The 23,651-nt window shown below is 35.2% G+C and overlaps 1 protein-coding gene across 1 annotated transcript in view; it reads left to right on the top strand.

Moving 5' to 3' along the window:
• Positions 1-5,087: 5,087 nt before the first annotated feature.
• LOC123544126 (E3 ubiquitin-protein ligase XIAP-like) overlaps positions 5,088-23,651 on the top strand; it is a 33,848-nt gene continuing 15,284 nt past the window's right edge. The window contains exons 1-4 of the mRNA XM_053534392.1: positions 5,088-5,704; positions 19,757-20,227; positions 21,830-21,981; positions 22,861-22,876. Coding sequence (XP_053390367.1) covers positions 5,257-5,704; positions 19,757-20,227; positions 21,830-21,981; positions 22,861-22,876 — 1,087 coding nt within the window. The 5' untranslated portion in view covers positions 5,088-5,256. The remainder of the gene's footprint in view (positions 5,705-19,756; positions 20,228-21,829; positions 21,982-22,860; positions 22,877-23,651) is intronic.

The raw sequence follows: 23,651 nt of genomic DNA, 5'->3' as shown, positions 1-23,651 counted from the left end.
TAAAATAAATGTTCATAATTTCCCAAGATATTAGCGGATCATGGGCTAGTATCATTTATGAGGTATGTTTAGACTGTAATCCAATGTCCCAAAACCATGCGGAAAGCTAGTGAAAAGCTAGTGAGAAAAGTGAAAACTCAGGAATAGCTCCACTGCATTCCGATGGAATAACTCCTACTTGTCTAACAACAACAACAACAACAAAAAATATTGAAGGAACAATTTTAGTGTTTTCTTAAAACATTGAATTTATTATCAGAATTATCAAAATTGGAATATGAAAAATTCCAATCTTCACAGGATGTTGTGTCTCATATTGTCAATGAAATTGAAGGGTTGCAAAAACTGCTTGAAGACTTAAATCCTCACAAGGCCTCAGGCACAGATTAAATATCATCAAGACTTTTAAAAGAAACAAGCTTATAAATTGCACCATATTTGACAAAGATCTACATATCTTACTACAGGCAGTATACCTGAAGACTGGAGGATGGCTATAAATGCTCCTCCCCCACGGACCCGCATACAAAAAGGAGAAACGCAGTAAAGACAGAAACTACAAACCTATCTCTTTAACTTCACATCCGAATACATGGAGCATATTTTAGTGTTTGATACAAATGTATTATTATTGTAAATAAACTATATTGTAACAACTTGATTAATTCCTTCCAGCATGGTTTCCGCTCAAATTATACTTGTGAATTTCAATTAATACATTTAGATACTTTAATTTGCAAACTTTCATTTTTTGTCGTGTTAAATTTCTGTATACAAGGACAGGATATATTAAAGGTATTTCCTGTAAACTGGTCTGAATTTGTCACAACAAAACAATGATATTCAGATTCAGTTGCCTTTTGTTTACAGGATATGGTCTTTTATTTCTTATTGTATCGCTGTACCTACCACTTTCTATACCGATGTTATGAAACGATAATTGTAATCTAGTGAAATGCTTACTCAAGTCATCTTTCGTATAATGTTAAAAATGATAATTTCCAAATGGTTTATTGTAGTAGGGTTCAAAATATATTGTCAAAATCACTTACACGTTTATAAAGTCACAATCATTTCATTTTGAACTTACATCCTGAAAGTTCCAAAAGCAGAAAAGATAACCGTTTCTCATAAACTTCCGAGCTATAGCCAGAAGTGGACACATTGTTTACCGTGTACATCGTTTTGATAATAACAAATTTATCATAAGATAAGTGAGCATTCCATCATTATTGGCTTTTACCTTTGCCGGTATCAACAAGTGTCGACACTCCTATATGATTGTTAACTTGTACCCCTGGCTGTGTTGGTTGGGGCCCGTCATCTGACTAGTATTGGTTTGCTGGCTCGCTTCTTTTGACTGACCCATAGTGAATCCGCTGAAATTCCTTGAGAAGCTGTCCAGGGTTGAAGAGATTTTGCATAATCAGAGACCTTCTCCTTTATTATCACCCGACGGAGTCGTGGGGTATAGTTTTGGCGTTGTCCGTCCGTCCAGAGCCATATCTAGGAAGTGGTTGGGAATATTTAAATAAAACTTCATATACATCTTTACCACTATGAGGTTATGCGGCCCGTCAAGTTTTAGTCAGATTGCCTAAGTAACCCGAGAGTTATAGCCCTTAGAATTTTCTAGTGTTAACTATATAGAGTACTATAAATATGGCAATTTCTGTTTCATAACTTGTGATATATTTGACCTAGAACTATTAAACTTAAACTCAATTTAGATCACTATAATGCGGTTGTGCACACACAATTTCGTCCGGATTTCTTCAGTAACTTCAGAGTTATTGCCCTTTAATTGTTTAAAAATCCACATATTTGTACATAACAAACTTACCATTTGGTAGAATTTCATTAAACTTCTTTCATTCTCCACCATGAACATTTATTATAAACATGAAGTTGTGTACTCACACCTGGTCGCCCTCTTGCCTTGGTCACACCTCCGCCCCCACCCAATTTTTTTATTCCTTATTTCAGATTTTTTCAAACCTTCCATGAATATTTATCAACATGCAAAGTTATACTGTTCCCCCACCTGGCTCCTCCACCCAGTTATGCCCACCTACCCGATCATGCATCCCTCCCCCCCTCCGAACAGTTTTTTTTTCAATTTTAAGTTTCCATCAATATTTATAATCAACATGTGAAGTTTTGTACCCTCACCCGTTCAACACCCCCCCCCCCCCACCTAAAAAATGTTTTTTTCCATTCCTGTTTTTAAAAAATGTTCAAACCTTTCAACATGTGAAGTTGTAACCACACCCACCCCGCCGCCAGCCATGTGTTCAACATATCTTACTTGATTGTGGACATCTGTTCTTTTAAGTTCAAATGTACATGTGAAACAGCAACACTTGGTGCCAAACTACTCGAAGACAATATTTAATTCTAGTTACACTTCAAGCTCACATTTCAAATAACTCCATTTAATTCTAAAAGCTAAGCTTATTACAGTAAACATATTCCATTCAAAATAATTTCTTTAGTCAGGATCAACGTAACATACATTTATTATGTACACTTTAAACATTCGTTTTCTGTTCAATTGATTTAGACTAATGAAATTATTTGCTTCTTAGTAATACCCTTAACTTTTTGCCGGATATATTCTTTGCCATTCCTCACCACAAACCTATTCGTTGGGGGATACCAATTCGTCAAATTTACTTGTCGTAAATAGTTTATCTGGTTAATTATAAAACTTTATAATGATGGGTCTGGTTTTTATACTATCATTATTTATTTCCAAGTCTATGCGTCCTTTCCATGTTAATGTTATTTACTGCATCTGAGATTAACAGTGTATTTTATTCGGCATACTGGTCTTACTTAGGAAGTCTGCAGATCGCAGCGTTTAATGCGATTTTTGGCGAAATACTGACCGATAGTCTGTGTTCGAGATTTGTTTTCAAAATATTTAAAGTCAAAGGTCATCATTTGAATTGCTTGTTTCAAGCTTTTGAAATTATGTATATCAGAGTTGTGAAAGAAAATGTGTCTTCTGTTCATTTTCCGACATAACGAATATTTTCACCTCATTTTGAAAGAGTATGTATATGCAATTAGATTATTGCATTTTGTTTCACAGTAAAACTGAAGCGAAATAAAATATGTTATTGTTTATGAAGTAAATTGAAGAACAAAGAAAATATCCACTGCAGTTGCATAGTAAATCTCTATAATGATTTTGCAGCATTTAAAGCAGTATCAACTTCTCCTCTCACATATTTAAAGAAACAAAGCTGTCACAGGCAAAATGGGACAAAAATCCTAAGCTGATAATGGCCTTCGATAAAAAGGAAAGGTAGGCTGTACAAGTTCATACATTCTTAAAACAGCTACCTACCGCAATCTACTATTATAAACATATTTGACCACGGTCACTATGATAAAGTTTATGTATGCTAAAGTCGCGTTATGTTGTTGGGAAGAAAAAGCACTTACTCCTCAAACATTTTCCTTTCGGTTCTCCTAATTATCTTATGTATGAGTAAATGATATGCGGTTAATAACATTTGCCGAAAAAGTATTTCGGCTTTTAAACAACTTTTCGATTTTCAAAATTAATTTAACTGATAACCTTTACGCAGGTCACGAATTGTGGCTGCTGATACGTTTCTGGAGAATAATAAAAATTATTTAAAAATTCCATAGTACTTTAAATTTCATGTTAAAACAGTAAAGGCGCTATCCAAATAAAGAATATGCATAACCGCTTGTTAGTAAATCGTTACCTTCGCTTACAATGTCGGAACTACTTCTAGTTATGAACTAACAAACAAGGAAATTCATTGATGCAGGCATCAAATACGCCGCCAAGTGTTGTGTCTGAAGTACATTTATTGCAAAATGAGAAATCACCTAATTATTAGTTTGGTTATTCTGACTGGTTACAAATGATCAACATTAGCACATAATACAATATATGTTATATATGCATATTGATTCCTTTATTTATTTTGTTAATATGTTTTTTCAATGAATTTTATGCAGGCAAAGTGTAATTTTCCGTATTTTTATGTTTTAATATTCTCTTCGAAGTTTACTTATTGTAAAATACATGAACGCTCCCTGGTCAATCTGACTAAAGTACATCTCCTATTACGCTACGCATAGGATCTGACAACGAGCTATTGATGGCCTCGTTCTGACAACCCTTCCGCTAGCCAATCAAAAGTTAACTTACAACATTCTGCAAGCTTTAAAAAGCTTTGGTATTTGATATCAACAATTTTTATGTCGAAAGATGGCAGATAGCCGGTTAGCTCAGTCGGTAGCGCACTTACTCTGTAAGCGAGAGGTCTCGGGTTCGAGCCCTGGAATAACTGCAATTTTTTCTTACTCTTTGACATTCGAACAAGTTGTCTGATTGGTTCAAACAAAAATAGATTTGCGAAAATAAAAATAGCAATCTTGGAAATCCAAAATATACAGAAGACGAATGTGAATGGGTCGTTCTCAGATCTTCGTTTAGAAGATCGGGTACTTTAGTCAGATTGGCTCCCTTGTCCGCAATACACCTCGCGCTTTGCAGTATGGTATATCTGCGGTGTGTTCTAGTTATAGAAAATTAGATAGGTAAATAGGTAATGCTTAGGTCAGAAATAGAAAACTTGACTTACAGAGTAACCTCCCTTGTCAATAAATCGGTTCAACATTTTGACGAAATTATAAAAAAAAATATTTTTCTGCTCTACAAATAAAGAGAGAAAAGACAGATAACATTGTTTTATATCACATAATAAGTTGCATTACATACATTTCTTATGTTTTTTTTTTTTTGTTTTTTTTTGCCATTTCTTTTTGTTTCTTCACTAAAATCTATTGTGCAGTATCGTGTGTCCTTTTACAAACTATTCACTGTGTTCAGTTTATCATTCCGAAATTATTCATTACCATCTTTACAGGGTCCAAAATATCCCATATACTCGACACCGCCTTCTGGCGGCGTCGAATAAATGTAGTCTATCTTATCAGATAAATAAACGCACTTTATTTTTGGGGCATATCAAGTTTTTGGGTTTCCAAGTTTAACTATTTATTGCGAATCAATGATTCACGACTGTACATACTTTTAAGATAAGTTAAACATTTTAATATTAGATTCAATTATAATAGGTTTAAAGTAAATGGATATTGATTATCTTCAGTGTGAAATAATATCATTATTTGGCAAACTTCCATGATCGAGTTACACGAGTGACAACTCCATTGTTAAAGAAAAAACTAATCTAGGACAATAACAAAATGGTGACTGAAATAGTTTTTCGTGCGGATATATGTACTGATGATGTGGAAGATTTGTTTAGCCTGATCGTGAAACCAGGATATAAAAATGTATCAACACTTTTCAATATCTCACAGAATCGTATTATGATGTGCGCATCACCGTTCTCATCGACATTTGAAAAGAATGTTCTAAGAAATTGTGCTAAACTTTGTACCGACAGTTTGAGTCTTGAACAAAAGTTCAAAGAACAGCGAAGGATAACTGTTATTAAAATTGGCCGTAAAACAATGTTGCTTAACAAAGCAGAAGAAATTGCAGTGGCTGAATCGAAAGTGAAAAGGAATATCATTTCTAAACAGTGGAAATTAAGACGGATAGACAGCAAATCAATGGTGAAATTATTGCATAGTATCAGCCCAAGTTGTAGTAGTAGAAAAATAAACCAGTCTAATTTTGCGGATAGAAGTAAGTAAATGTACATAGTTAACAACATGATGATTACTGAGACTCCAATCTTCTTGAAAAGATTGCATTTAGGTACACAAATGTATATAGTTTTATGTTACGTGAAGTATTGCATTAGGCAATATGATATCGGTGAAGTGTATAGACCTTTTCACTCCGTGCTAATTCCTTAGCAACGGGAAACAATTTTCGCGCATGCGCACTCTACGTAGGGCAAAAAGACATGACTGCACAATATAAATTACGTTAGAGTTATACTGTATTTCAATCTATTCGATCAATAATAAGTTTGTTTTATAGTAAATATCCACTGAATGACAAAGGAAAATATCTATTTAGATCTTTGCAAACCCACAGCTGATATAGTTTAACTAATGCGCATTATCTTTGATGATTTTGGATTAATAAACTTTCTTTCAGCAATGTTGTTCTCGACAAATTCAGGTTAAGAAAAATAAAAAAAAGGTATTTTCCATGAATTGATAGTTTTTTTTTATTTCTTAACATGATCTGACATAACTTACAACATGTCGCAATTAGCTTACATGATACTTAAAATAAAATTAAATGTCGCAGTTGAAAATAACAAAATTCAGCCTTTGATTTTTTTATCCAATCATGCTGATTAATTCATTCCGAATTCAAAGAAAAAAATGAATAAATAAAAATCATAAATATAATAATAATCATTTTAAAACTGTTATTTTTTGTTTCTATTGATTCTTCGAATTTGAAAGTTTTTATATGACACTATTGAACTGGTTCGGACGCGGTCAGATTTAATAGAGTGGGTGCGTGTAGCGGGGAGGGGTGTTCTACATTTACACTCTTACTCTGTTCTATTTTTTGCGGAATTCAAGTTTATCATAATTATTCTATTAAATTACGGACAATGACTTCTGTTCACGATACATTTTCGATATGAAAATGATCTAGGATGTAAACATAAGAAATAAAAATTTAGAGATTTATATTAGGTGTTTTCCTACAGTGTGTAGTTATAGTCCTGGATTTGATTCATAACTTACGAATTTAGATTTTTGTAACTACACTTTTATAGTTTTAAATGAAAATGTCCATTAAAGTTCCAAAATATATTCTTATAGAACTTAAAATACTAGGTACCTCGTAAAATGTTTATTTTTGATTCACAAAACGGCTCCGCCACGTGATATATTAATCCGAGTTTGTTCTTATATTATGGCATTGATGACCGAATGCATTAAAGTACATCACATCAAAGCCATCTTATATGCTTCAGTAAATTTTATGATCCGCTCTAATTAGGGGACACCCCTGAAAGGATCTTTATTACCACGATGTCCTATGTTTTATCATGTCATTTGCATAATAGTTACGTAACGATTTCCGGTAGATCACTTAAAACAGCAACCTCAGTGACATGGAGCTGCGAACCCCATGTATGTAGATATCATTCAGGTCGGAGAAAAATATATACAACAACTATTTGAAGTTGTGGGAAAAATAGATATAATGAAAAAATATGACATTTTTAAATGTAAGGAACAAGTTTTATATTAGTATGATGTGTGGAAATGGACTGGAAATGCTTGTTCTTTTCTGACGAAAATATGAATAAAGCAGGCTTTCCAGGTAAGATATGATTAAAAACATTCATGGCTTTAATCAAAGCATACTGTATAATAAATTACTTGACTGAAATCAACCTTATAGTGGTAAAACAATTCGTAATAAAATGATGAGTTTGTGTAGGTTTTCTTATCGTTGAGAGTTTTTTTGCCACACGTAAAGAGCACATGCGCGTTAAAATCAAAACATCCGTGGAAGTCGCATAGTAACCGTAACTTGGGTAAAAAGGTCTATAATCATTCACACTTTTGTACTATCGATAATGGAACAGTCCGCTATTAAGGTAGTGTTATTCAGTACGATATTGGTTCTTACCTAAATAAGGGAGATTTTCCTATTCGGCAGACGAGTCAATAAATTGAAACTGTACTAAAAATTTAGGAAAAAGAAAGATACACGTTTATTATTTACTTTCGATATAGACTAACACATTTATCGTTGTAACAATGATCAGTAAATAAAATGAAAATATTTTTTTAGTGTATTTGGTTCACTCTAGTGTTTATACAGAATCAGCTAAGTGGCACGTTTTCAGATAAATAGTACCATATTTTATCATAATTTGTTTTGAAAAACAAGACAAATATACGTCATTTATTTATTTTTAGACAGTCATTACGTTATAAATAAACAATGTCAGTTAACCACGTACAGGCCCGGATCCAGAAATATTTGATTGGGAGGTAGTGGAGGGGGTCACCAGTTTAGAACAAAAACGAGGTGCATAGCGTCGAGAGGGGTAGGTACGGGGGCCTCTGTCCGTATTTGGGGGAAGAGTAGGGTCTTTCCCTGAAAGTTCTTTTTATATACAGGTATGAAATGTTGGCCTGTGGTACATGTTTTGGTCTAAATGTCGAGGTACTGGAGGGGTACTCCCCTCATTTTATCGGGGGTCAGGGGCTAGTCTTACTCATTTGGCTTAAATCGGTATGACTTATTTTATGATCTGATATTTTATAGTTGTCATCCCACTAAGCCTTACCCGTATCTGCATTTTAATGTTAGTAAAACGAAGACATTAAAAAAATCCAAAAAAGTCATAATATACTGGTCAGACTTTAATATTCATATAGAAACTTATGTGTTTAATTTAATTTAATTCATAATCTTAAATAAGAGACTTAAATCTTCGAAAATATGTCGTGACAGGTGCGAGGAGATATCTACCCTGACACCGGTTTCAGTAAAAACAGACTGCCGATGACACTAACTTGCAAATATACATTCAAAAATGTCAGCGAGGCAACTTTATGCTTTATCATTATCAGAGATGTAATCATTACAAATACTTTGTACATGTACCAGAAAACGTTCCCAACGGATTTCATTAGGGATTTCCTAACAAAAATATGCAGAATAAGTTTGGAAGTGACGGAGACAGCGACATGTTACCACGCTGTCCCGAAACGTCTTATTATTTGGACTAACCCCCTGCGAAATTTTGAAATACAGGTATGAAATGGTGGCATCTAGTGCATTATTTTTGTCTTGATTTTGAGGTACTGGAGGAGTATTCCCCACATTTTAGAGGGGTCAGGGGGTTGTCCCCCAGGAAAAGTTTGAAATATAGGTATGAAAGCTGGGCTTTAGTGCATTTTTTGGTCTAAATTTTGATGTATGGGACTATCCCTGTCATTAGGGGACTCAGAGGGCTCTCCCCTGGAAAATTTTGAAATATAGGTATGAAATGGTGGTCTCTGGTGCGTTTTGGGTCAAAATTTTGAGAAAGTACGATTTCTTTGCCAAAAACGTTGGGTGCATCTTTGATGACTATAGGTCACTTCTCAGCAAACTGGGGGTGTGGGGCACAGGGCCCTCGGCCCAGGCCTGAATCCGGGCCTGCTGAATGATATAAAGATCAGAACAAAATATAAGTGTTTGATCTGAATCAGTCTTAACTGATGACAACAAATATATTCTGACAAAAAAATAAAAATATTTTTTTGTAAACTTAAACTGTCTGAAACAACTGTGGGTTTGTATTTTTTTTTCAAGCGTTATACACAATATAAGATTGCCATATTTTGACTGGAGATGCTATTTTTAAATAAATAGGTAAGTACGTAGGTACCATCCAATCTATTCATCCGTCCGCCCGTCTATCCATCTATTTATAGTTTCGATTGGCTAATATAAGTCATGGTCACGAGTTATTATATTGTGGCCACAACTTATCAAATTGTGGCCACAATTTACTAAGTTGTGGCCACACTTTACTAAACTGTGGCCACAATTTACTAAGTTGAGGCCACGATTTACTAAGTTGTGGCCACGATTTACTAAGTTGTGGCCACAAGTTATTAAGTAAATACAAATACAATATACATTGTAAATACAGTGTTGCGGATGTCACCTCTGTGCCACCGTACATTTCACTAAAGTGTCTGTAGGCAGAAAAGAATAACAGCAATGTTGATAAATACTCGAAATAGTCAAGTTCATGGAGATTGGAAAATATATTATATTCATAGATTTGATAAAGTCATTTTATTGGCAATATAATGGTCTATTCATAAAAATATAAAAATGAAATTGTAAATGTTGAAGCGTTAGTCTACTGATAATTTTCTGAAAACTAGTTCGGAAACACCAGAGTGCACTATATTTATAATCGTCTCATATGGCTGCTTTTATGATATTTAGAACAAGTATGTGTATGTTTTCATAAGTTCTCGGACACATTTTAGGCGTTGTTCCTTTCGCTCCTCAGTGACCAAATGAGTATCCACCTAGCGTAAACCTTTCTTAGGTCCAAACGCTTTTTCAGAATAGTTTGCACACTGCCTTTTGATATGCCAGTACATCTGGCTATATCTTTTACTGACAATCGCGCATTCTGTTCGACCACAGCTTTTACAGCAGCGATGTTTGCCTCGGTAACCGAGGTTTTAGGCCGACCAGAACTGGTATCATATCCCAGTTTTAAAAGCTCTAACCCATCTAAAAACTGTGCCTAGTAAAATGGCCTGAGGTCCGTATGTAACACACAATTCATCAAATATCTACTTGAATCTATCTCAAGCCTAATGCGTCATGTAATATAGCAACGAATTTCAGTCTTTTTGTCCATTTTAAAATGTGATAAGTAAATTCGTCGGTGTATATGACCACTGGCGCCAGACCAGAAAGAAAATGCCTCTGTACATGTTATACCCTACCCCTAGGTATTCTATAAGAACCATGGTGACTCATGAACGGGAAAATATACTAACCCGTTTCAATCGTACATTTCTCAACTTAAACGCGCAGTTCGGCGAATAAGTACCTAGTATATTGAATAAGCGATAATTTATCTTCCAACGTGCACCAGTCACATTGTCTCAATATTCCATATTGCTGAGATTATCAATATATTTTATGCTTTCGTCAACGTTACAGAAAAAACTTGCGTGACCTTTCCTAATGAACATCCGGTCTAGAGGTCACGACCGTGTGCACATGTTAGGCGAAACGTAAACAAACAAAAACAGAATTAAAAAGAAATCACAATTTTACACTAAAACCCGAAATGATGAATGAAATTCATCTTGTATATGATTTTTAATTTGAAATCATACATTGGTCTACATCTGTTCTGTTTATTTTATTCAATTTGCACATTTATGCTGCATTTTCACATATTAGCGAACACGCGTAGTAAAATGACGATTTACATACATTTTCACAACAGCCAATCAGAATGGTTTTGTAATGTAGAACGGAACTTCACCAGGGAAGGTCAAGAAAGTTTTTTGAACCCCTTCCTGTCACAGATACCACTACCTTAAAATAAGACAAGGCACTAGTCTGGTTACTGGTTCATATGTGTGATATAATCAATACAAGGCATATGCAGTGGAAATGTCATTTATTTTATATGACGAAAATATAGAAAATATACACCGGACATATGTCTGCATATAACCAACACACATACGTGGGGTCCAAACCGCCACAACAACTTGTGATTGCAAATGCAAGTTGCCCCCACCCCAGAAACCAGACTAGTTTATGTAGGTCAATTATAACAAATTTCTAACTAAATTGCAAGATAAAAGTACTATGTATATATAAAAAACAAGGTAAAATTATGCCGTGCGAAAAGCTCATAATAATCTCATATGGCACGTAGCCTAACACTAATTAACAGAGCAACTGGCAAACCTTTTTTGGTGTAGTACTAGGTTCCCAAAACAAGAGCAGACTTCTGCTGACCTCTTGTAATTCTATACTAACATGAAAAAATGACTAGGATTTCTATTATGGTACAACAAACAGGATAACTTGAACAATCAGTGGCAATAAAACTTGACAGTTTCTTCTGCATTTCATATAATTTCCTGTGTGGAAACAATCCTGTACTGGCCTTTTTCAACATTAAATTTTTCATAATAAATAATTTCTTAAGGAGCAGTCTTGTACTGTCCTCCTTTAAACTAACAAATTGATAATACACATCTATCTTAAGGAAACAGTCTTATGCTGGCCTCCTTAATACAAACTAATTGTTATAATAGGTAATCATTCCTATGGAGCAGTCTTATACTGGCCCCCGTCCCTTATACATTAGCGAAAACTATATGCATATCAATCATTCTGCATATTCCAAAAATAAAGCACCATAACTTCTTGGTATGAACATAATACAACTATACATCTAAACCTAGTCATGCAGGAGCAGTCTTGTACTGCCCTCCTTTAGAATAGCCAGAGACATATAGTTCAGCTTTATAGATTTAAGGTAGGTAATCTAACGTAATTCTGTAATGCACTAGACTTCCAGCGGCCCATTCTTTTGATTGCATCTTCATGAAAGCCTTGAATAGCACAATGAGTGACAGCACTAATCCTGAAGGAGTGTGCTTTGTATTTTGATGTTTCTAAACCTATAAAACCTATCGCTGCTTTCAGGTAATCATTGAAAACGGTAAGTTATCGCTGTACCACTTTCTAATTGAAAAAAAGGTCCCGTTACATGCTTAGCAACTGACAAATAAAGTTGTGTGGCGGGCTACCGGACATACATATGACTTGCGCTTGTACACAGGCAAAAACAAAGTAACCGCCTGTTTACTATGTTTGAATTTCCGTAATCGCAGCTCCACACCAACAGTTATCCCATCAATGTCGACTAATTTGACATCAGAAAATTGTAAGTCTGAGTCTTCTATTTTACCTGGTTTCACACAAATCTCCTCAATTCTCAAAAACCCATGAAATGCTAGTATACACATCGTTGCAAAAGCAACCCGTGCATACAGGTTTGGTATTACCTTAGGTAAGGCTGTGACAAGCTGTCGTAAAATTTCATAGGTTATTGGTAAACGAGAGTCGCCTGTCTCAGAATCCCTAAAATCTTTTGCCCCTTTGAAAAATTGCTTCACCAAGAATGAGCCACTGAAGTCACCATACCCAAAAGCTTTATTTATATACGCTAAAGCTGAAGAATGTGCGGCAACAGTATTATTTTTGTACCCTTTATAAATGAGGCTAGCCAAAAATTTAAAACAAATTTGATACTGATACTGGCAGGTGGTGTAGCGTATTGTTGTCTTCACAAAAACCAACATAACGTTTCCAATATAATAGATAAAGTTTCTTTGTTCTTTCACTAATGGCGTGCGACAGTATGCTTTTGGTCTGAGCAGTCAAATTTCCCACAGATGTTCTGGGATTGGAATTGGATTGCGCTTCAGGTGTGGGGCCAGTTGGAAAGCTTTCTGAAATTCAAAACGAGAAAGACTATCTACTAGCTACCAAATTGTTTTGGCCTGGTACATGCAATGCCCTACAAATGATATTGTGCTTCATTGATAAAAGAACTAAATGGCGAACCCAGTTTATCATTATGTTGTCTTTAGAAGTCATTTTGTTTATCACATGAACGGTAGCTTCATTATCAGAATGAAATATTATTTTATGGTTAGCCATTTTAACACCCCAAAGCTCTACTGCAATAACAATAGGAACAAGTTCTAAAATGTTAATATGATGAGAATGAAAATGATCTGGCCACCTTTCTGCTACCCATTCTGACCCAAAAACTGCCGCACACCCTATTGTTGATGCCGCATCCGTACTTAGATGCAATACATCCGAATTAATCCATTCATCCCTCAAAAACATACAACGACCATTAAATGAATCTATGAAGTTACACCACATGGAAATGTCTGCCCTTGCTTCTGTGTTTAACCTTATGAAATGATGTGGATTCAATACCCCCCTTGTTAAGTCATACAATCTGCGAAGAAATGCACGTCCAGGGACTACACAACCACAGGCAAAGTTTAGCAAACCTAAAACAGACTGAAATTGTTTTAGGGTGACCTTACGATGTTGTTTAATAGACTGAAGTTGTGATTTAATTTTTACAATTTTATCTTCAGGTAGTCTGATTTCCATAGCATCTGAATCCACCTCTATTCCATAAATGGTTAAACAAGTGGTTGGTAGAACCGTTTTTTTCTGTTTTATAGGAATATTGATATGTTTACACATTTCTAAAAATGTTGACAAACTGTTGTGACATACTTCTGTATTGGCTGGACCGACAAAGAAAAAATCATCTATTATATGGCTCATAGTGGCATTGAATTTTGACTCCATTACCCATTGTAAGGCATAACTAAATCTTGTAAAAATTTGACAAGAAATATTTAGGCCCATTGCTAAACAGCAGTCAATAAAGTAATAGTTTTTATTACCCAATTTCCAAGAAAATCCTAGCAAAAATTGTGATTCTTTGTGAATAGGTACCAAACGAAATGCATTTTCAATGTCAGTTTTCGCCATTAGACAATGTCTACCCCATTTTTTAACGTTTTCTACCACTGTATCAATCGAATCGTAACTAACTTCCGTAATCTGTCTATCTATGCAATCATTTACTGCTTTATTTTTTGGGAAAGAAAGATCATGTATGAGCCTAAATTTACCCTGTTCAGATTTTGGAACAAGGGCTAATGGAGAGCAGATCAAATTTTCTGGGCGAGATTCGAAAGGCCCCAAAATTCTTTTATTTTGAAGTTCTTATAATATTTTCTGTGTAGTTATTTCTTCATTTTGAAGGACTGAAGGGTGGTTCTTACAAGATTTTGGTACGGGTAGTTTTTCTGTTTGATATGGAATCTTAAAGCCTTCTTTGAACCCATCTATAAGAAATAATTTTTCCTGTTCTGGGTAGCCAACCAAATAGATATCCAAAATATTACTTTTTGCCGGTGTTGGGACGAAAATAACGCGTTTTAACCCCAACAGCTACTGGACCGGAGTTTGTAGATGGAGGTGGAGGTGGAGAACGCATGCTCCTTTGTTTGGCAAAACAATTGTACTCAGGGTGTGATTTTCTACAAAAAGAACAAATGTGTGGATGCATGCAGTTTTTGTCGAAACAACCAGTTTGTTTATTATATTTGAAACAAGGTCTGGTTGGTTTTAGCGCTCTTATTTGACCGTCTTGTCTAGCAATCAAGGTGGTGGCCTTCAGCCATAGTTCTTGTTGCAGATGACCCCAGGGTAAATTTTGATGTTGGCGGTGCGCCCTAAAATTGCGGTCATAGAAATTTGCTACCTCACCTCCATATACCCGCTCCAGATCTCTTATTAAATTAACATACACCAATAAACCAGAAATTTCGGCTGGATGCTTTTGAACATAAACATCTATAAATGTTAAAAATGCTGTTATCCATTGTGTAATGTTAAGGTTCTGGGACTTTGGTGCCGGGGCTTCCAGTGACAGTCTACCTTTGGGAGACACTTTAAGGTTCAGATCTCTATTTTCTTTCTTTGAGAGAATGTCAGACATTTCTACAAAGTCATTGTTCCAAATTGCTTGTTTAAGTTTTAGAGGCACCAATGACCCCAGAGCGGCACCACAAGCAAACAAATCCGTTTGCGGCACAATACCTGGGGAGGGAATATGTATATTGCAACCGCCTGTCAGTAGGGCTGTAATGTCTTCACGGATATCGCCTTCCCCCGTCTGTTTACCCTGACTCGAAGAGTTTGCGTTGACATTGTTAATAGTTTGCACTGTGACTTCCTGCGTGTTTTTGACTGTCTGTCTGTTGTACTTATCCAGCGTGAACATGTTTATTGCTGTGTTTTTGTGTTTGTTTTTGAGCAGCCTTTTTGCTTGTTTGTTTTTCATTGTTCTGATTATCTGTTTTTTCAGGAACAATCCCCTGTTCTTTCAGTGCTTTTAATACAGCCGTTACTGTTGACTGTACAAGGTTCTGCTCCCTCTCTTCACGTCTTTTCTTAGCTGAACTCGCCATGTCTGAAATAAAATAAACAATAAATAGCAACATAGCGTCAGCCTCCTGTAGAATTATTTGTTCACCTATTTCATTTATTTATTCATTTTTCTATAAGATCAGGAATAAATGCGTATTCTTGCTGCATGTGCAAACAGCCTGGCTGCCCACATACGAAAAAAAAATGCAAGGGAAATAACTGCAACAGCTTTATTGTAGTTAAGCGTTTTGGATTGTTCCCCTTGAATTATTTAGCCTCAACAATTGCACCACTACTTCAAAACTACAGTATATGTTATTTATTTATTTATTTATTTTTATTTTAATTTTTTTTCTCTTTTTCGCCCCAAATCGACAAGAATCCCACTAAAATTATGCACAATTAAAATGTACTGAAAACACACAACTCAGCTGTGTACCCAAAAATAGCCATCAGCTATATCACAATGAAAAATCATAACTCGGTTATGTACAACAAAATAGCCATCAGCTATATCTCAAAATATAAGAGCATAACTCAGTTATGCACATAAAAATAGCAATCAGCTATAATGTATATAAAAGCATAGCTCACATGCCCCAATAAATAGCAATCAGCTATATCTCAAAAAGCATAATTATTAATATACAAAAGCCATTGTTGTGCAAAAATGTCGGTCAGCAATTTCGCAGTATAAATGCACAACCCAATTACGCACAGTTACACAGTATGATGATATTACAATTTCCATGCCGACACCCTAATAATACAGTCCCGGATGCTCCTCAAATATTTTGGATACCCAACTGACTTGGATAAATGGATGCCGTCAGACTCAAAAATATCCCCAGATGGATTCCATAAACCACACCGGTGTTTCCATAAAACAATTGGCAGACCTGTCGTTTTAATGGCTGCCTCAATTGCAATGTTTGCATCAATGACACGGTCATTATACCCACTGAAAGGTTCAGCGTCCCTCCGAATAATTTGACATACAGCCACTTTTTTTCACGTCAAGACCTTGAATCAAATATGCTGCAAAACTTGTCAAGTTAATTGCAAATTGATTTACTGACAAATGACGAATAGATATATCGTTCGAACCAATGTCAATAATGACTAGATCCCTTCCTGCAAGGAAGCTATCCTGCGAGTGCAACTGAATGCGGCGCCGTAAAGAAAGGCCCCCGATTCCCTTGCACCATATAGAATATTTATCATCAACACCTAAATTATGCGGCATCATGCCTTTGTCAATCATTTTCTCGAGCCGTGCTACAAAACTGTGGCCAAAAATTGCCACTGATAAGGCCATATCGTGTTCTTTGTTCTCCGAGTCGGAGTCCGACTTCCTTTGTTTACACACAAAAGTACCTGGATACACCGCCTCCTCGCAACAAGAATGGACCCAGTCACCAGTGCCAAGTCAAACCGTTACCCTTTAATGAAACAAATACTCAGCTGCTTTATGTGTCCTGACGATAACTGTCTCAAAAAAGACAAATTCTTGTTCAAAATTAAATAGCTGCGGCAATGTTCCGTTATCAGCAGTGGGCGATCACGTGATGCACCCACGCTAATTATGAATACAAACGAATCGATAGAAAGATCGTTGTCGTCCGAGATGCCACCTTCTAGACTGGGACCTAAGCGAGGTGACTAGAGTGACTCAAATAAATTTCACTACGTTCAAATCACATTTGTGTAACGTTGAAAAAACTATAAACTACGCGTTGTTTTTGTAAGATAAATAGTATTGAAGAAATGCGACCGGTACACAATGGAAGATAAATTACCACTTGTTTGATATCCATAGTACACATTTACCGCACTGCGTGCTTTAGGCATGACATGCGCGATTGAAACGGGTTAGTATATTTTCCACTTCATGACCATGGTTCTTATAGAATACCTAGGGGTAGGGTATAACATGTACAGAGGCATTTTCTTTCTGGTCTGGCGCTAGTGTCGTTAGCTATTGGACACACCATTCAAATGCAATGAAGCGTTTTAAAAATATCTGGGATAAAACTTCCGAAGCCTATAGTGGCAGCCTTTTTTGCAAGACCCTCGTATTATAATAATGAAAAAGGTCATATCAGTGCAAGAAATTTTACCTTTATATACAATTCAAACAAAAATGGTAGAATGATTTTATAATAAACGTGCAGTCCATGTTATTGAAATATAACATAACGGAATAAATTTCATCTATGCAAATACCATTAATTCTAACACGATCCGCAGCAGTTGCTATATAAACATATAGCGAAATCGCCTATACAATAAAGTATACATGAATCTACGATAAAATATAGCTCTTCCATTCCACGCTACGATTGTAACACGACTGTGAGATTCTACTCTGCTTCTGTTAAATACCGACTAAATACTCGACTTTTTCAGTGATATGTAGTAGTAATAAAAAGTACATCAAATTTTCTGAAACAAACAATTTCTAACTGATGAATTTATTTGTTTATAATTTTACCGTAAGAAAATGTTTCAGCCCGGTAAGTTTCAACTTCAACACCAGTGCATCTATGTCTGGTCGTATGTGTAGTTTACAATTTCTGCGCTGTCTAGGCACCACAAATGTCAACTAGATTCTACTTTGACAGTAAATAAATTATAATTCATGTTCCAATCTTGTGTTTACGTGTTTATATGCCGCCGCAATGTTCTGGCGTGTATGTTTCAGTGCCATCATGTAGGTGACGTGCACTATTTTTAGAAACTGCATATATAAACTTTGAACGAAGTATTTACTTCTGATTTCTATATCCGACCTTAGATGTTATAGAAAATAACATTTTTACAGCAGTAACTACTTAATACTTTAATTAAAATTTGTTGAATATCGGAAAAATTCCGTTTTATGCAACGCTTTCCATTCGTGGGGAGGTTTTTATAATAGCATATGGCCAGCCGACCTGTACGAAAAAAGAACCTGTTTTACAGCTGTAAAACGTCTGTAAAAGACCTGTATTTTGAAATTACAACTGTAAAAGACCTGTAAGTGGAAAAATGATCAGAAATACAGTTGAAATTTTCAGGTGTAAAATATGAAGGTCTCAATTTACAGCTGTAAAAATTTTACTGTTAAAAGTTACAGCTGTAAAATGGTCATGTCTCAAAATTACAACTGTAACATTTTTGGAGGGAAACATGAGTATTGTCAGCCATCTTTAATGCATTTTGGCGGGATATGACTGAAATTCACACAGACAACACATCTTGTAAATTTTTGGAATTTAAAGCGCTATGGAGTAAGTACAGATGTTTAATTGTCTATTATAGTTGTAAAAGGACATGTATAAGTACATACATTAACAGTTTACTCTATACTTGAAGCCGATAAGTTTAAAAGAAATAATTACAAGATTGTCATATGTTTTCATGACTGACAAAGAAAGTTTTATAAACAAGATCTGCATATGTCCTACTTTGTATCCTACCCTTGATTTTTTTTTGTTGCTATACTGTAATCATACCACATACACTTTACGTACTAGATCATTTATTTTGCCATTTTCATAGTAATTGCTACCCTATCTAGAGAATTGCAATTCATCCTAAAACTTTTTGCACCTCTACTTTCGTCCCTTAAAATAATGCTCTCTTTTTCAACACCTATAATATTTCTACAGCTGTAACTTTGGGGCATTTTTACAGCTGTAATTTTTTTTTCATTTTTACAGCTGTAACTTTTTTTACAGGTGTAGCTCATTTGCATATTTCGAACTGTTTTACAGTCGTTTGACAGCTGTAAATTGAAATCTACAACTGTAAAATCAATGTTGTTATATAAAATCTACAGGTGTAAATTTGGAATAAGCTTGACTGTTATTTTGATCAAAAATACAGGTCTTTTACAGCTGTAAAATTCCGTACAGGCGAATGACATATCGAGCTAAAATGTAGTGCTGTAAAATGCGAAGAATTTGCGTGGTTAGAATCGAAATAATAAATATGTTCCAATAAAAAAAAAATTATCAGTTAATAAAATATGGGCAGTCGTTCGGATGCGAATATTAAATCACTCCGAACGACTGCCCATATTTTATTAACTGATAAAATATAGGCACATATTTATTATTTCTTAATTAAAGTACATCTGAAAAAAAAACGTTTGAAATTATCGAAAGACTGTTTCATTTTTACTAATATTTCATTCATTCATTGAACATCATTTATTGCGGGAGCACATTATTTTAGGCAGCAGAAGTATCAAAGTTGTCAAGCCAAGGACAGTACAAGCAAAAAAATGTCATCAGCATGGCCTAATATTTGTAACAGCTCCAAATGGAAAGCAGAATTACAAGAACCCATCTTATCCACAAACCGCTGAAGATAAATACCCTATACAGGCGACAGATGTCGATACGGACTGTCCAAGCATGCAAATGGCCGTTAGCGCCCAGTCGATGTTTTCCCGACGTGGTGAAACAAGCTTACCATCAGGTGTTTCGTATCAGTCTGGACACATCAGTTCGTCTGCTGTTAATGCACCATTTACACAAAGATCAAGTCAGTCAAGAGATTCGGTTGCTTTTATTCCAGCTGTACCTAGATATGCAGATTATATGGCGTATGGAAAAAGACTATCAACATATCAAACAACTAAGTGGCTAGTGAATGAAAAACCTGACAGAGGTATACTTGCAGATCTGGGATTTTTCTTTACAGGTATTTTTTGTAATTTTTAATTCAAAACATATCATTTTTTTTTTCAGAAAATATTATGCTTCATGTCAGATCTTTAAAAAACTTCTATTAATAGTGTTACGCATCTGCATGTGGTATACCCCGCGGAAATTGGTAAATATTCGTTCATAACATATGACCGTAATAAGCCTAATAATAAATCCCTTATCATGACCATATGTAGTCGTTCGCTAAAAAGTATTGACCGTCCTGATTGTTCCATAAATCTTATCAATATCAAATTACTATTGTAACAGAAACAGCCCATTTATATATCCCTAAGGCACTCGACTAAACGCCGTAAAACGAACGATATATCACGCTTGGTACAGAAAACTCATGTGAGTTGGCCGCACGAAATCACAAAGATATGTTTTTCTTAAATATTTTCCGAAACAAGTATGCAGGGCACCATATTTTCCGAAACTCGTGGGTTGGCCGCCTTGAACAACAAATCATGCTTTCAGTGGAATATTTTCTAAAACAACGAGGCTATGCTCTCTTAAGAATATTTTCCGAAACACATGGGTTGGCCGCCCTGAACAACAAAGTTCTGCTTTCTTTCTGGAATATTTTTTGAAACACGTGCCAGGGCCGTCCTGAACAAGAAACATATGCTTTCCTTGGAATATCTTCCGAAAAACGTGGGTTGGCCAGCCGGTTGTTGCTAGAAGAATGGTAGACTGGAAACAAAACACTTCAATTGGGATACTCATAAACTGTTTATGTACTAAAAGGATTATTAACATACCAAACTGGTATGTTCCCCAGTTTTGATGGACTATGTATCGTACACATTTCAAAGTTAAAATAAAACTTCCAGAGAATATATTTCAACCAATGAAATATCATTTTATGAAATGAATATTCAGTTAACGTTTGTTTAAAATAAAATATCAAAATATATACTGCTCATGTGCAAATATTTTTTCACTAAAGAACAAATTAAGTTTATTTATTTCCAGTCTACTTTTCTTTTTGCAACAACGGGATGATTGTTTCATTTTATACTTATAAACAATAATATGTTTGTTCACTAGCCGGAGTAACCATACACTAAGTAATAAGAAATGGCGTCACGTTCAAGTGTTTAAAATGAGTATGTATATATAGGTTAGAATGTACTAAATACATCCACTACTATTTTTATGTCAAAATATCAATGAACAACATTGTTTTTATCAGCATTTCAAGCCTTTCACGTCTGAGACACCATTGTTTTGAACTTTAGGCACTCATAAAGAGAAGTATGGGGTTGACAATATGATCTTTCAGACACTAATGAAAAAGCTCATATTGCATAGGTAAACATCAGGAAATACCCACGTTCTCTCCCGTTTTATCAAACAGCTTCGATATAAACTTGAAAGCAACATAACGTAGCTTAACATCATCCGCAAGCATTTCTCTTTACCATCAAATATCAATAGGCATATATGTGGCATGAAAATGGCCTTTACTAGGATGGAAAATAGCACTATATTGAAACATTTGAAGGAATATTCGGCGAAGTACCATCGTATTGATAAATCATACGCTGCCGTAATGCTTATCTATAATGTTTAATGTTTATACAATCCAAAGGTCGGGACGATTTGGTGAGATGCTATATGTGTGGCATTGGTCTGAAAGACTGGGTGAAGAATGACGACGTGCTTCAGGAGCACGTGAAACATTCACCAAAATGTCACTTTTTATTGCAACACGTTGGCAAAAATAAAGTTGATCGTATTCAGGTATGACATTATTTTGATATTTTTATTAATCAAACGTTGTGTTTGTTGCGGTTAGATTAATTCTAATGTCTTTGTTAATTGTCTGTTTCATTCGTAACACAAAACCATTATACACTTGCTTCTAAAATATCAGTGTCATTATATGAATGGTAAAGATATCCTTTGCAAGAAAAGAATTTGATTATATCCTTTACATTTATAACTTCAATAATAGTTTCTTTAAGAAAACAAAATAAATTTGTTATAGGTTTTAAATATACATACGGGCGATATTCTTGTACTAAAATAGATCCGAGGTACATTACATAATTCATATATGCTTCTCAAGGATACCTAGATAGTCATTACATGTGAACGTTTAAGTACACATGTAAGCACTTGCAGTACCGGTAATTTGTTTTAGTATCAGAGTGGTCATTTCAAAAAGAGTATGTTATAGCTAAAAGCAGCACTCCTTTTGCATTCACCACTAACGGAGTTGTAGTAGGAACAGCCATGTTTAACAAAATAACCAATCCCCTCATACAGAAATCCTTCAGTTGGGAATTTAAACGGGTTAATGATGTACCAAACCTCACCCTGAATCTTCAGCATGTTCCAAAATTTCAGAACAGTGTAAAAGTTATTCCCGCCAAGGGTAGCAAGTCCAACGAACCATACACGTAAGTGCTCATTGAGTCCGTCAGAAAGAAGTAAGAGTAGTGTCTAACCACGAAACACGCAGTGTGAACAGTCGGGACATAACCTCTTTCAACAATATGCTTTAATACTGTTTCAAATGTTATTACTTAAAATCTTACGAAGCATCCTCCAAAATTGATTTTGGTACAACTTGTTGCAAAAGTGTTTTATAAACAGTTTCGTATTTATCCTTTTCAGAGAGATTCTTTGACAGGTATGTTTAGTTTTAAGTTTTTAACTGTTTTATACTTGATATCTCATCATGGTGACAATGTACTAAATTACATCTCGGGCACTTGAAATTTGATACTACTTCTGCTTCATTTTTGTCTGTTTTCTGCTAATCGTTTGCAGCTACATTCAAGAAACGTGAAAACGCAACACCCACTCTATGTGAAATTCGATGCATGACCTTTGTCACATGTTCACGTGGAGCTCGTGTTGTAATTCATGTAACTACCAGTCATGCTATGTTTGAATGTTGTATATACATGTTTGTCAGGATACGTGTTATATGACCCTGGGAAGTGCCTACGCCTTCAGTATCTTGAACAATGAATTGGGTCCAATCGCTAAGGTGACTATATAGGAATATCCCCGATGCCTTGGCTGTACTTCGCCAATAACGCTGAACCGTCTATAAGCTGGAACTCTCCTACTATCTCAGCAGATTACTAAACTCTGAGTCTCTGTCTCAGCTTTCCGATGCTCAGCCTATATTTGCTATCATCTATAGCATTTAACTACCCTTAAGGTAAAACTCCTATGCGCTGGCCCTGTAGCTCGAAACCTTGTTGAAATTCTTCAACTCTTCTTTAGTCTATGAACTTCAAACGTCTTCTTCCTAATAATTTATCCGCCCTGACAGTGTAGTTGCAATAACTTCCTTATCAAGGTACTGGGATAAATTATTAGTTGAATCCTTGATGTGTCTTCTTCAATCGCTGGATACAGAATGATCTCTCTGTCATCCATCTGCCTATTTATAC

This window comes from Mercenaria mercenaria, unplaced genomic scaffold (genome assembly GCF_021730395.1).
Source record: "Mercenaria mercenaria strain notata unplaced genomic scaffold, MADL_Memer_1 contig_3651, whole genome shotgun sequence".
NCBI lineage: Eukaryota > Metazoa > Mollusca > Bivalvia > Venerida > Veneridae > Mercenaria > Mercenaria mercenaria.
Note: the sequence above shows the minus strand (reverse complement) of the source record. Positions and strands in the feature narration are given on the sequence as shown.